Below are 13590 nucleotides of genomic sequence, written 5' to 3' on the forward strand. Positions count from 1 at the left end.
ATACAAACAATCTTTATGATGCACCCTTTGCACTCTAAGGTTGCCATATTGGCTTTTTCATATAATTTCATATAAAAAGGGTGCCAGATTAGCTCAGTGGGTGCTCAGCAACTATGTGCTGCATGTAGTGGCCTGGGTTTCAGTCCGACCCTTTGCTGCATGTCTTCCTCTCTCTCTTTCCCTGTTTTCCTGCCTCTCTCTATCCAATAAAGGCTAAAATGCCAAAAAAATAAAAAAAAGTTAAAATTCTGGTGTGGTGTTACAGATTTCACAGCGCTCTTAACGTGCCCGATCATGTTTGGGCACAGTAAGAGTAACCGTGTATTCGCCTCACATACCACTACGTGTGGATCATTATTTTCTCTAATAACCTGAGCGGAGTCGATATGTTGGTGCTGATGGATAAAAGGCGCGCGTCTATCAGCCATGCGCTGCAGGAATGCGCTGTTTGTTTCCACCCACCATGTGTTAATGGAGCTGGAAGCCATGTTTTCATTGTGCACTTCAGATAAGGACAGCGTTAATGCGGTGTCAGAGTCCGGGCCGGATCGCCGTGATTAGACCTGTAAACAGTTCCTGTCTTTGTTCTGCTTTGGGGAGAACCCGGTTCATGCAGGAACGGCTGAAAGCTGCAGATGGAGGCTTTCTCATAGCTCTGGTGGAAGCTGGTTCTGAGATGTTTCCAGTTTGGCTTGATCTGAGTCCTTTTATTAAGGATGACTGGAACACATGCATCCATAATTTTTGTGTGTTTGTCCATCGTTGTCAGATTATCAGTTAAAAAAAAACGGTTGACAACATAAAAACAAACCCAGGTCCAAAAAAACTGAGTTTATGAGTTTTGTTATGTACCATTAACAAAAATATTAGCTGGCACCTGTTGGTGAGCTGCAAAATCCTCCTTTGCACACCTTTGTTGTTCACTTTTTAAAAGGAATAAAACCTGCAGCTCCCGCTGGCATCAAACGCCGGCTGTCAGCTCCCGTTTCCTTAAACTGTGACAGAGCAGATCATTATGAGCATTTGTGAAAGCTGACTCCTGCGGTGAGAGCGGAGCCTTAAGAAACTGGTGGTGCTGTAATAACAATAATAATATTGCTTGTTTTGTTTCTGCCTTACAGCAGCTCTCTGTCTGTCAGTCAGGACATGAGCTCATAGGAAAACACCCACAGGAACAACCAGCCTCTATTCCAGCCAGAGCCACAGCCTCACCTCTGCTGGGGCCCCCGTTACTGGTTCAGTGACACGGGGCCGGTTTGGAGTGCGCAGTGTCACCCTGTGAAGTCCAACAGTGGTTCAGTTTTATTTATACAGCACAGAACCTCAATAATATTCACCTCAAAGTGCTTTATACTGTGAGGCAAAGGCCCAACAATCAGACGGCCCCCTATGAGCAGCCGTGTATCGCTGATCTGACGAAAAGGCTCTGCCTCCCATTCTACAGGGTGCGCCATTTATATGGATACACCGTCATAACATGGGAATGGTTGGTGATTTTAAAGTCCTGTTTGTGGCACATTAGTATATGTGAGGGGGCAAACTCCTCAAGATGGGGGGTGACCATGGTGGCCATGTAGAAGTCGGCCATCTTGGATACAACTTTTGTTTTTTCAATAGGAAGAGGGCCATGTGACACATCAAACTTATTGGTAATGTCACAAGAAAAACAATGGTGTGCTTGGTTTCAACGTAACTTTATTCTTTCATGAGTTATTTACAAGTTTCTGACCACTTATAAAATGTGTTCAATGTGCTGCCCATTGTGTTGGATTTTCAATGCAACCCTCTTCTCCCACTCTTCACACACTGATAGCAACACCGCAGGAGAAATGCCAGCACAGGCATCCAGTATCTGTAGTTTCAGGTGCTGCACATCTCGTATCTTCACACCATAGACAATTGCCTTCAGATGACCCCAAAGATAAAAGTCTAAGGGGGTCAGATCGGGAGACCTTGGGGGCCATTCAACTTCAACAATGACCAATCCACTTTCCAGGAAACTGTTCATCTAGGAATGCTCGGACCTGGCACCCATAATGTGGTGGTGCACCATCTTGCTGGAAAAACTCAGGGAACGTGCCAGCTTCAGTGCATAAAGAGGGAAACACATCATCATGTAACAATTTCAAATATCCAGTGGCCTTGAGGTTTCCATTGATGAAGAATGGACCCACTATCATTGTACCCCATATACCACACCAAACCATCACTTTTGTTGTTCCAACAGTCTTGGAGGGATCCATCCAATGTGGGTTCGTGTCAGACCAATAGCAGTGGTTTTGTTTGTTATCTTCACCATTCACATAAGTTTGCCTCATCACTGAACAAAATCTTCTGCGTGAACTGAGGGTCCTGTTCCAATTTTTGTTTTGTTCATTCTGCAAATTCTGCGCGCCGATCTGGGTCATCCTCGTTGAGATGCTGCAGTAGCTGGAGTTTGTAAGGGTGCCATTTGTGAGTAGCTGATATCCACCGAAGGGATGTTCGACTAATGCCACTCTCCAGTGACATGCGGCGAGTGCTACGCTGTGGACTCTTGCTGAATGAAGCTAGGACAGCCACTGATGTTTCTTCATTAGTGACAGTTTTCTTGCGTCCACATTTTGGCAAATCCAACACTGAACCAGTTTCACGAAACTTAGCAAGCAGTTTGCTGACTGTAGCATGGGAGACGGGTGGTCTCGTAGGGTGTCTTGTATTGAAATCTGCTGCAATGACCCGGTTACTGCGTTCACCAGATATCAACACAATTTCGATCCGCTCCTCACGTGTTAACCTCTTCGACATGTCAATGGCTGTAAACAAAGAGAAACTTGTAAATAACTCATGAAAGAATAAAGTTACGTTGAAACCAAGCACACCATTGTTTGTCTTGTGACATTACCAATAAGTTTGATGTGTCACATGACCCTCTTCCTATTGAGAAAAAAAAAAAAGTTGTATCCAAGATGGCCGACTTCTAAATGGTCACCATGGTCACCACCATAGCTGGACTGGCCATCGGGCATACCGTCACATTTTCAATCTTTATCCTGGTGGGCCGGTCAGAGGCGGAGCCAGACATTTGAAACACCCGGGGCTTAGCCCTAAAGGGTAGTATGCATGTGGGATTTTTTTTTTTTTTTTTTTTTTTTTTTTGGGGGGGGGGTAGAAATGACTGAAAGATTAAGAGACTCTGTTTTGAGTTTTGTTCAAAAAAGAATGACTTCATGTAGGGAAAAATATATATCACACATGCAGGACACTTTAAACTAGTTTTTTAATTAAGCAGCGAGGCAGAACAAAGTCGGGGCTGCATCAAGACACGAGGACTAAACCCCAATTCAACCAGACCCAGAACTGATCCGGAATTAAAACAGGACTACAACAGTTCAAAATCAGGACTACTGAGGACTTAACCAAGACAGAACCAGAATCAGAACTAGATGAAAGTAGTACTAAAAATCATCATAGACCTGCACTACACTTTTTTTAATTCTATCAAAGTCCAATATTTAGATTGAGAAAAGTTTATATAATTATTTAGCCTTGTTGTGCAAACAAGCTGCAGAACTTAATAAATATAGAATTTGAAAAATAGCAAACCTAAAAAGAAACACTAGATACGAGATACATGAGGACCTATGATACGGTGATACTTTTGGTAAACAACCATTTGACTAACATGTGTGTCTCACCTGCTCTTGTTCATCTGTTCTGTCCTCATTCTCCATCCCTCTCTGTTCCTCTCTCTCCCTCTTTGTGCTGACAATCATCAAATATACAGTTGAAACCAGATATTTACAAACTCTTCAGATCAAAACACAAACACTTTTTTAATTGTAACATCAAATCAGACTAAATGTTTATTTTTTAGATTGATAAATATAAAAACATATTTGTTAACTTTAAGAGTAAAGAGAGAAACTGTCTGTATTTCTTAATTGTAAATGGCACCAAATTGTATTCAAACTGAGCCACACTTATGGAGCTCCACAGTTCTGTTCCTGGTGTTTTGGTTGACATCTCCTGATGTTCCCATGTCACAGAAACAGGCTCTGTGTTTTGCTTTATATGCATCCACAGCTGTGCCACCAATTTACTCACATGGACTCTACGAACCAATCAGAAGCTTCTTCAGCTCAGAATGGAATCGTCTGGAGTTTTCTTATTAATTTACAATAAACTTAGTGTACATGTACTCCTAAATTTGATGAAAGTGATAAAAACAGAAGCTCTGTCTCTCTTTATTCTGACATTTAACTAATTCAAAAGATGTTTCAATATTTATCTAAAACAAAAGTTTACTCTAAATTGATGTTGTACAGTAAAAATGTTTTCTCCCTAAAGTGTAAATATCTGGTTACAAATGTGAATATCCTGCTGTGTACTGAAACCCCTCTTGTTTTGCATAGAAATATACTGAACAACATACAAAGCATAATATATAAAATAACATTTACCTGAGTTTTTTCTTTGAAAGAAGCCTCTAATGTCCATTCTTATATTTCAGTACATAACTGAAACCGATTTAGTCGGGGAGGGTAAGAACTGAAAATATGAAATAAACACACGTAAGCTAAGACTCTCTAAAGAAACAGCATTAATAAAAATAGCATTTGTTCGGCTTTTCATTTCGCCATTTGTTGATTCACTTGAAGAGCGAGTAACGTAATATGGGTCAAGTGATCAGTTTCATATCAATCTTTCGTGATTCACGTCATATTTACATTATTTGTACAGTACGAATGCTTTGCTTTGGTACCTGCTCAAACTTAAGCTCTCCTTAGTATGGCTGGCTCCGTTTCTCCAACAGCGCACTCACAGGCAGCAGCTGCCCCGCCCCCTCGCTCAGTTGCTTAGTGCCTGAGCTCGGATCATACCAATATCAGGGGGGATTCACGCACAGTCGTAAATTCCCACAGTGTGCACTATGTGCTTCGAATATTGTGTGTACTTTTTGTTTTATACAGTTGTCAGCCAGACATCTAACTATGAAAAAATTACACTCCAAAAGACCCCCCACGCTCCGCCCCTAGGGCCGGTCTCTAGTCAAAATGCCCGGGCCGATTTTTTGTCCCAGTCCAGCCTTGTCTACCACCCATCTTGAGGAGTTTGCCCCTCACATATACTAATGTGCCACAAACAGGACTTTAATATCACCAACCATTCCCATGTTGTTACGGTGTATCCATATAAATGGCCCACCCTGTACTTTTAAATACTCTACGAACAACAAGTAAGTCTGCAGTGTGAGAGCGAAGTGCTCTGATGGAGTGATATGGTACTACAAGGTCATTAAGATAAGGTGAGCAATGTTCCAGTGTATCATGTAAATAAGTCACTGATTAAAAAAGAGAGCAATGAAGCTTCCTGTGAGCTCTGTGCACGTCACAGTGTTAGAAAATCAAACAATATATAATTATTACACGTAATTAAATACTAGGATTTTATTTATAACCGTCTGCTCATAGTTTCAGAGCAGATGGAGTTTGTCTCAGCTCTCATTGGCTGAGAGGCCTTTGGGTTTTACCCTGCAGAGCGAAGCTGCTCTAAAGCTGATCAGAGATCAGCAGGCATGAAATCGTGATCCACTGACCAATCAGATCTCCAGAAAATATCCCTCAGACCTTAGTGCTCAGAGAGAAAGAGAGAGGGAGGGTAGAAACATAGATCCTTAGGATCAACTTGATCCCTTATTCGTCCAAAGCAGTTTCTTTGTTGTGTGGAACAGCTCACCCTCATATGAAGTTTGCATGTTTGATTTGTTCTTTGGTTTCTCTCAGACAGTTTAACACAGCTGAAATAAAATGGACTGTTTCCACTGGTTTCCCAGTATAACCAACCAGTCGCACTGCTTAGTGTGCACTTCAATACTTACATTTATACAGCGCCAAATCACAACAACAGTTGTCTCAAGGCGTTTTTTATTGTAAGGCAAAGACCCTACGATAGTACAAAGACAACCGCCTTGATCGAGCGCTTTGGCGACAGTGGGAAGGAAAAACTCCTTTTAAACAGGAAGAAACCTCCAGCAATAGAAAAGAGGAAAGCAAAATAATTTGCAAAAGTCAGCAAATAGTCATAAAGTAGGGGAGGATTGTGACACCAGGGCTGCAGTTTCAATGGAAGCTTCGATCCTCGTTTGACACATCTGGTTTCAAAACACCAAAATGGCGACGGCAAAAACGCTCGTCACGTGACATCCATCTTTTACACTGTGTATGGATGTGTTGGGCTTCCTTTGGAGGCTGATGGAGACAAAACACAGAGCAAAAACACACTGAATGCTGGGTCACGTTGGCATGGTATCAGCGTCAAAGGTCAGTGTTGGTCAGTGTTGCGTTCACAGGTGGAGGAAATGATCGGATTCTGTCGGTTTAAAGTTGCAAACTCTGCACCGTGGAGCCACTTTAAAACTTTTGGTGAATTTGACCCCCAGAAACCCAAAACCGGGGTTGCATCACCACCGTGACGTCCTCCAGTGTTCTGCAGTGGGTTATGAAACTGTGTGCAGAGATAGTGGGCCTCTGTTTGTACCGAAGAAAAGGCCAATAAAGTAAGAAGAGGAGGAGTGAAGAGGGGAGAGAGATTGATACAGTAATGCTTGCTCTCTCAGTGTGGACTGATGGACCAGATCCCCGCTAAACATTTTGTTTGGATCGGAGCCCAGTCCTGCACACTGCTTTCAATTATCTCTCTCCCCTCTCTCTCTCCTGCTCGCTCGCTCGCTCTCTCACTCAGGAGTGTTTAGGGAAAAACCGAACTGGGAGAGGGGAGGGGGGAAACGTGTTTTCTTCTTCCTTCCTTCCCTCCTTTTTTCCTGCGACGCTCGTTTGCACTCCACCACAGAGCAAGAAAGAGAGAAAGCGGGGCAGAGCCAGAGCGCCGAGGTTTGGGAGTTTTTTGGCGATGCATCACACTCGCAAACTTTGACTCCAAACACTCGACATGCGGCGACTCTGCTGTTTCCTGTCACTGTCCTGCTCCTTCATCTTTTTCTTCACCTCCCTTCTGCCAGCCGATGGACAGACAGCAGGAGGAGGAGTGAGAGGAGGGGGAGGAGTAGAGACGATCCAGGTGATGTTCACGCCGACCATCTGCAAGGTGCGCTGTAGCCAAGACCGATGTGTCAACTACTGCGAGAGAGGCAACGTGACGACACTGTACAGCGGCGGCGAAGGAGGAGGAAGGAGAGACGGCTCTCACGGACCAGGCTTCAGAGTCTGTGAGTTGAAGCTTTAACTTTAAAGACCTGCATGTGAATAAATAACTCTGTCACAGAGAGGGACAGTGTCAGGTTCACTGCCATGTTTGCGTGCAGTAAATAATGCACACGTGCAGGTTTGTGCAGCTTGTCTTAAATCTGCTTCAAATTTAAATTCCTGCTGGAAGTTGGTGTAAAGCTTCCAGTATGAAGTGATGTGAAGCGATCAGCAGGATGTGAGCAAACTTTTATGTCCACGACATCCGTGTATTGTGTTGAAGAGATATCAGCTGAAGTCGAGTTAGGGCCAGCTGGTCTTGATGTAATCCCAGTTCAGACCACGAGATGGTGCTGTGCGACCACGCAACCTTTATATATGAAAATAATTGAGACGCAGAATTTCCCATTCATGTCCCTGAAAACGTCGTGAAAACGCATTTGAGTCATTAATATGTTCTTATTTAAAATGGGCAGCGTCCAAATGTCCTGCAGAATCCTCTGTAGCTAAAAAACAAGCACTCACCGAACAAACACGAACCCGCAGTTTTACTGCGGGTTGTTTTTGACCTGCTTCACGTGACATGTGAATCACCAAAGGCTACATTAGCTTTGAACCATAAACCTCACAACAGCCATGTTATTGGTCACATATTAGTATTAACAAAGGCCCTGACAGCACAAACACGTCCAAAGGTCCAGTTCAGGGACTCCAGTTAGCTGAGGTGCAGCCGAGCAGACCGCTAACAGCCTCAGCCACATGTCAGTCAAAGATCCCCCAATAATACAAATTTTAAGCCTTAATACAGTTTAAACAGGTGAGCTATAAAAACATTTTTTTGTGTACAGTTGTGATGAAGGCAAAATTATCTACACACCTAACAGATTGTGCATCAGGCTGTAAACATGTTTAGTTTTGCTGTAAAGTTTTGAATGGGAGTCTACGGGAACTGACTCACTGCTGACACCAGCCTCTTGTGGATGTTAAAGGAACTGCAGCTTTTATTAATGGGTCTGCTTAATTCTTCTGTCCCAGCCGAGTCCTCCACTGCTGGCAGTATCATCCGTTTTTGTGTTTTGTTGCCCATAAATAGCGAGGAGTGTTTTATTATCTTAATGCTGCTGGGGTTTCTTCTTCTTCTTCTTTGTTTGAGGAATCTGGACATCCTTTATAAATTACTGTAAGTGTTGTCAGATGATCTCTGCCTAGATTTACTTTGCTAAAGTCGGATATTGGACTCTTGGACTTGAATCTGAGGTAACATGAGAGGCTCAAACCTGAGATTTACACCAAAATTTATAGCGAATGAGCTCAAGAAAATTCCAGCCCGTCAGAGATAATAACTCCTGCGCTGAACATTTGATCTTCACGCTCTCAATGAGGCTTCACGTGTGAAGCTGCTCCAGCTGAGTCATGTGACCTGCAGCTCTTTGATGGTTGGCAGAGTTGGGAGGCTGAAGCCCAGCCAGTGAATAGTTGTATAGTCTGATCTGATCCCTGGTCAGTGAGTGTTAATCGTTCCTGCTGGCAGCGAGTCGGAGCTGTCAAACAGCTCAGGGCTCTCGCCGAAAGCACAGAGCGTCCAGCGCTGTTTAATTTAAACTTAATTAGTGGGTCGAAACACAAGCCAGCAGTTTATCTAATCACCAATCACTCGTTACATTATTTCCAACTGTAATTGTATCGCAATTACCATGATTCATATTTAATCTGCTTGGATCAGAAAAGCCCCACAAAAAAGGCTTCGAACTGGAAGTCAAACTCACACTGAGATAAGCTGAGTGCTTATCTTAATTCATCCCAAATTTCACAGCAGAACGATTTGAAAAGGGTCAAAACTAATCAAAAATTAAACATTTCAATATTCTTTTCCATAGTCAGACCGTTAAAACCTCTCAGGAGTGGAAGCTACATGTTATCAGATAATCTGCGAATTTAAATTGAGCACTTTTTAAAACCTTCCCCAGCAGGGGGCAGCATTTTACCAACAAGCTTAAGGCCTCATCTGAGCCGGTATTACACCAAGAGAAAATGCAGTATTTACAGTATTAATTTAACTGTTTGGCAGTTAGTTTTGAAGCTTTGATTGAGCTAATCCCATAAATTTATTGTTTTCAGTCTTAACAAATGGCTCATTGGCTCCCTCTTCAGGCTGCTGATGCAAAAGCATTATCAGCTTTCATTTTATCAGTGTAAACATTATTAGAAGTTCAGCACCAGCATTTATTGACTTCACTGTCTCCAGCAGTGCAAAGTTACCCCGATGTTTCCTGTTTTGTGTTTTTCGGTGAAACTGAGCATGGTGCTGGTGATGGCTGCTCTCCATTTGAATACCAAACGGTAATTAAGTTCATACTTGGATGTTTTCTAGTTTGAGATTAGCCTGTTTATGCAATGAGCTCTTTGGGCAGATGCTCTGCTATTAAGGCAAAGGTCGTGAACGCTGGACTGGTGTCTGTGTAAGAGAAGCGCAGTCTGCTGATTATCAGATCCCAAGAGTCAGGTGCCCTTTGTATGAGATACTCAAGATTCCTGCAGAGCGCGACTGACTCAAAATTAGAAAATGACAATGCTTTGATTGTAGTCATCCATATTTTCTGAACTACTAGAAAAAGAGACCAGGAGTCTGCAGTAAATTGTATCAGTTCGCTCACGTAATAAGCTGTTGCTACATGGCTAACATCACCAGTTTTCATCTCACCAGTCTAGAAAAGGTGTTTAAAGTTCAGCATTATTGTTTATTCCTGTATTCTCTCCACGCTGTCTTGAGGGGTGGAAAGTGTTTGCTCTTGATTTTATTTATTTATTTATTTTTTTAACCAAGCATGGTTTCTTTCCAGGTGTTTCCCTGGCAACTTTCAGCACCATACCTAAATTTCTTAGAAAGAGCTGCTGCCTCAAACACTAAACTCAGGAAGTGGCAGTCTGTTTGCACTAAAGGTTAACAGTGATAGCTGTCTGTGACTATTTGTAGGTCAGTAAACCATAAGTTCAAGTTCAAGTTCAAGTTCAACTTTATTGTCACTTCAACCATATACAGTTTAAAAATACACAGTGAGGCGAAACAACGTTCCTCCAGGAACCAAGGTGCTACAAGACAAGTTAGTGCAAAAAAAATAATAATATATAATATATCTAGTAATAATATTGTGCAAAAGAGCATTTACAGGTTGGTGTGTGCGATGGTTTGGTGGTGTAGGTCAGTGTGTTTGCGCTTGTGTTGGTTAGTCAGTCCAGTCTCAATGTTTTGAGGTAGTTGAGTTAAGCTGAGTGATAATGTTAGTGTATGTGTGTGTGTGCGTGTTTATCAGTCAGTCCCTTTTTGCTGAGGAGACGGATGGCTTGTGGAAAAAAGCTGTTGCACAGTCTGGATGTGCGTGCCCGAATGCTTCGGTACCTTTTTCCAGATGGCAGGAGTGTAAAGAGTGTGTGAGAGGGGTGTGTCCGATCAGCCACAATGCTGGTGGCTTTGCGAATGCAGCGTGTGGTGTAGATGTCCTCAATAGAGGGGAGAGAGACCCCGATGATCTTCTCTGCTGTTCCCACTATCTGCTGTAGGGTCTTGCGGTCTGATATGGCACAGCTCCCAAACCAGACAGTGATGCAGCCGCTCAGGATGCTCTCGATAGTTCCTCTATAGAAGGTGGTCAGGATCGGTGGTGGAAGCCGGGCCTTTCTCAGTCTTCTCAGAAAGAAGAGACGCTGTTGGGCTTTCTTGTGCAGGGAGCTGGTGTTGAGGGACCAGCCGAGGTCCTTCTCCAGGTGTACACCCAGGAATTTGGTGCTGTCAACGATCTCCACAGAGGAGCCGTTGATGCTCAGCGGTGAGTGGTCGCCTCGTGTCCTCCTAAAGTCAACAACCATCTCTTTTGTCTTGTCAACATTCAGAGACAGGTTGTTGTCCTTACACCAGTCCGTTAGTCTCTGCACTTCCTCTCTGTACGCTGACTCGTCGTTCTTGCTAATGAGACCCACCACGGTCGTGTCATCAGCGAATTTAATGATGTGATTTGAACTGTGTGTTGCTACACAGTCATGAGTCAGCAGTGTGAACAGCAGAGGACTGAGCACACAGCCTTGTGGGGCCCCAGTGCATAAATCCTCCTCTGCAGAGCAGGAGGTGGTGGGGGGTGTACACCTGCAGATGTGTAGTTGTTCCTACCTCTGTTTTATGCTTTAAAGGCCTTTAAAGGCCTTGGTTTAGAAAAGGGTTTTCCACAAGGGTCTTTTTATTTTACCCTCATTGATGGTTTGAAGAGTTTGCGCCATCGTATTTTCATGTTGATGAATACCGATGGCTGTTTGCTGGTTTTCTGGATATTTGTGCAACAAGTGCTACATCTGGAGAGAAGGAAAGGAATCAGAGGGGCAGAGGGAGAAGAGTGACCACTGACATATGGCTTTCATTGATCATAAAAATAGCCCCATCGCACGTCCCTGTGTTTCAGAGGACATCATAGTAACTTAGTTTGTTGGAGAGCCAACCTGATGGTGACTTTCAGCCAAGTTTTAATCAAGCAATATAACTCTTATGTCACGGGGGGGGGGCTTTGCTTTTTGTCATCATAAGGATGTCAAGTCCTCAGTATGCGGACTACAGCTCTTTGTCCTCACAACATCAGTAACACACACACACACAGCCCCGTTCAGCTATCTTAGTGAGGGCCTTCATTGACATAATGGTTTCCCAGCCCCTTACCCTAACCCTAAACCTAACCATGACCTAATTGTAACCCTGACACTAAAACCACATTTTCAAACTTGTGAGGACCGGTGAGTGTGTCCTCACAAGTCACTGTTGGTTCTCACAAGTATAGTAGAATGCAGATTTCGGTGCTCACAAAGATAGCTAGACAGGAACATGCACACACACACACACACACACACACACACACACACACACACACACACACACACATATGTGCCCAGGATATTTTGCTGGTGATGTGTGAATGTTTAAACAGGCAGTGAGGTAAGACTGGACAGCAACACACACAAACACAAGGGAGGAGGTGGTGACATCATAGGGTCAGAGGTTAATCCCCCTGTCCAAACAGCTGTTCCCCCCATCAGCCTCTCTCGCTTTACATACAGACTAACAATCAAAACAGAGAAGCACACGAATGTAAAGGAAATCATGGGAGATGTTATCTGTCAAAACATACAAACCAAAGCAATAGAAATTCTACTAAATAAACTAAATATTAACATTTCAGAGCAACTTCTCAGAGCTGCTAGCATGGATGTCATTCCATTTGGACAGGATTAACATTACAGAGCGAGGTGGGGGATAATGTATTCCTTGTGGGGTTCGGGTAATTTAAGTCTATTACAGGAACTGGACTGTAACTGGGTAACCAAAACAGAAAGCAACAAAAGCCCCCATAAAGAGGAGAAAATCTTCCTGAGACTCTTAACATTTTGAAGTTTTTCCTCCATATCCCAATAACCCGATGACGGCTGTCTGCACATCCACGGGTGGGGGCTGGCAGATTCCTCAGCTACTTTTAATCACACTTCTTCAAGTAAATCCACCAGGCTAGCAGGAGCTGACTAAATTAGCTGCTGAACTGTCAGGGAGAGTTTGTGCATGTGCGGTTTGCTGCGTCTCACAGTCGTATCTGTTGTTCAGTGATAAATTCGGATTGCGGGTCAGGAAAAAACAAGCTGAGTGTGAGCTGTGGGAGTTGCTGGAGGTGACGGTCACGGTCACTGCGGTGTGGCAGGAAACCACACATGCTATTGTTGTTTTCTTCCTTCTTTTTTCACATTTATATCATAAGTGCAACATTTTTAGAAAGCTCCTGGTTTTGAAGTCCTATCTGAGGGGAGATGTACCGAGTTTCCATAACTGAAAAACACAGAGATGTGCGCTTTGCATTAGACGTAAAGGTTCTGTGGGTAACCTCCTTAAAACCTGTAAAGACACCAGTGACCGTGAATTAGGGTTGCCAACTCCCTGAAAAATAAATAAGGGACACCTCGTGGCCAGGGCCGGGCAACCCAGTTGTCTTCACCCTTCCCAGCAAGGCTGGACTGGGACAAAAAATCGGCCCGGGCATTTTGACTAGAGACCGGCCCACCAGGATAAAGATTGAAATGTGACGTCATTCAGGGATAAAACCGCAAAGGATTCTGGGAACTTGTGGCAAGAGGTACTAGCGCACGCAGGCTTTCAATTGAACTCAGTTACACAGCGATAAAAAGAAACCCAAAAAATGGCAAGAAGCTGTTGTATTATTAACTGCAATAGCCGGTCGCATGACAGCCACGGGAAGCCGATGGGTAAAGAGATCATTTTTTTTTATCGGATTACGTCGTTGAAGAGAAATTTTTTAAGCCATGTTTCCGAAGTAAGAGCCGACGGATGGTCTGGATATACCAAATATAACGTCTCAGAACACTC

General features: G+C 43.5%; 1 protein-coding gene across 1 annotated transcript in view; it reads left to right on the top strand.

The window, feature by feature from the left end:
* The window catches only part of ltbp4 (latent transforming growth factor beta binding protein 4), a 64525-nt gene that overhangs the window by 16535 nt on the left and 34400 nt on the right, over positions 1–13590 (top strand). The window contains exon 5 of the mRNA XM_085430988.1: positions 7001–7207. Within this exon, the coding sequence (XP_085287114.1) occupies positions 7001–7207 (207 nt within the window). The remainder of the gene's footprint in view (positions 1–7000; positions 7208–13590) is intronic.

This window comes from Copadichromis virginalis, linkage group LG14, assembly GCF_057382275.1.
Source record: "Copadichromis virginalis isolate Kocher_CV1m ecotype Utaka linkage group LG14, C_Virginalis_male_GT1.1, whole genome shotgun sequence".
Taxonomy (NCBI): domain Eukaryota; kingdom Metazoa; phylum Chordata; class Actinopteri; order Cichliformes; family Cichlidae; genus Copadichromis; species Copadichromis virginalis.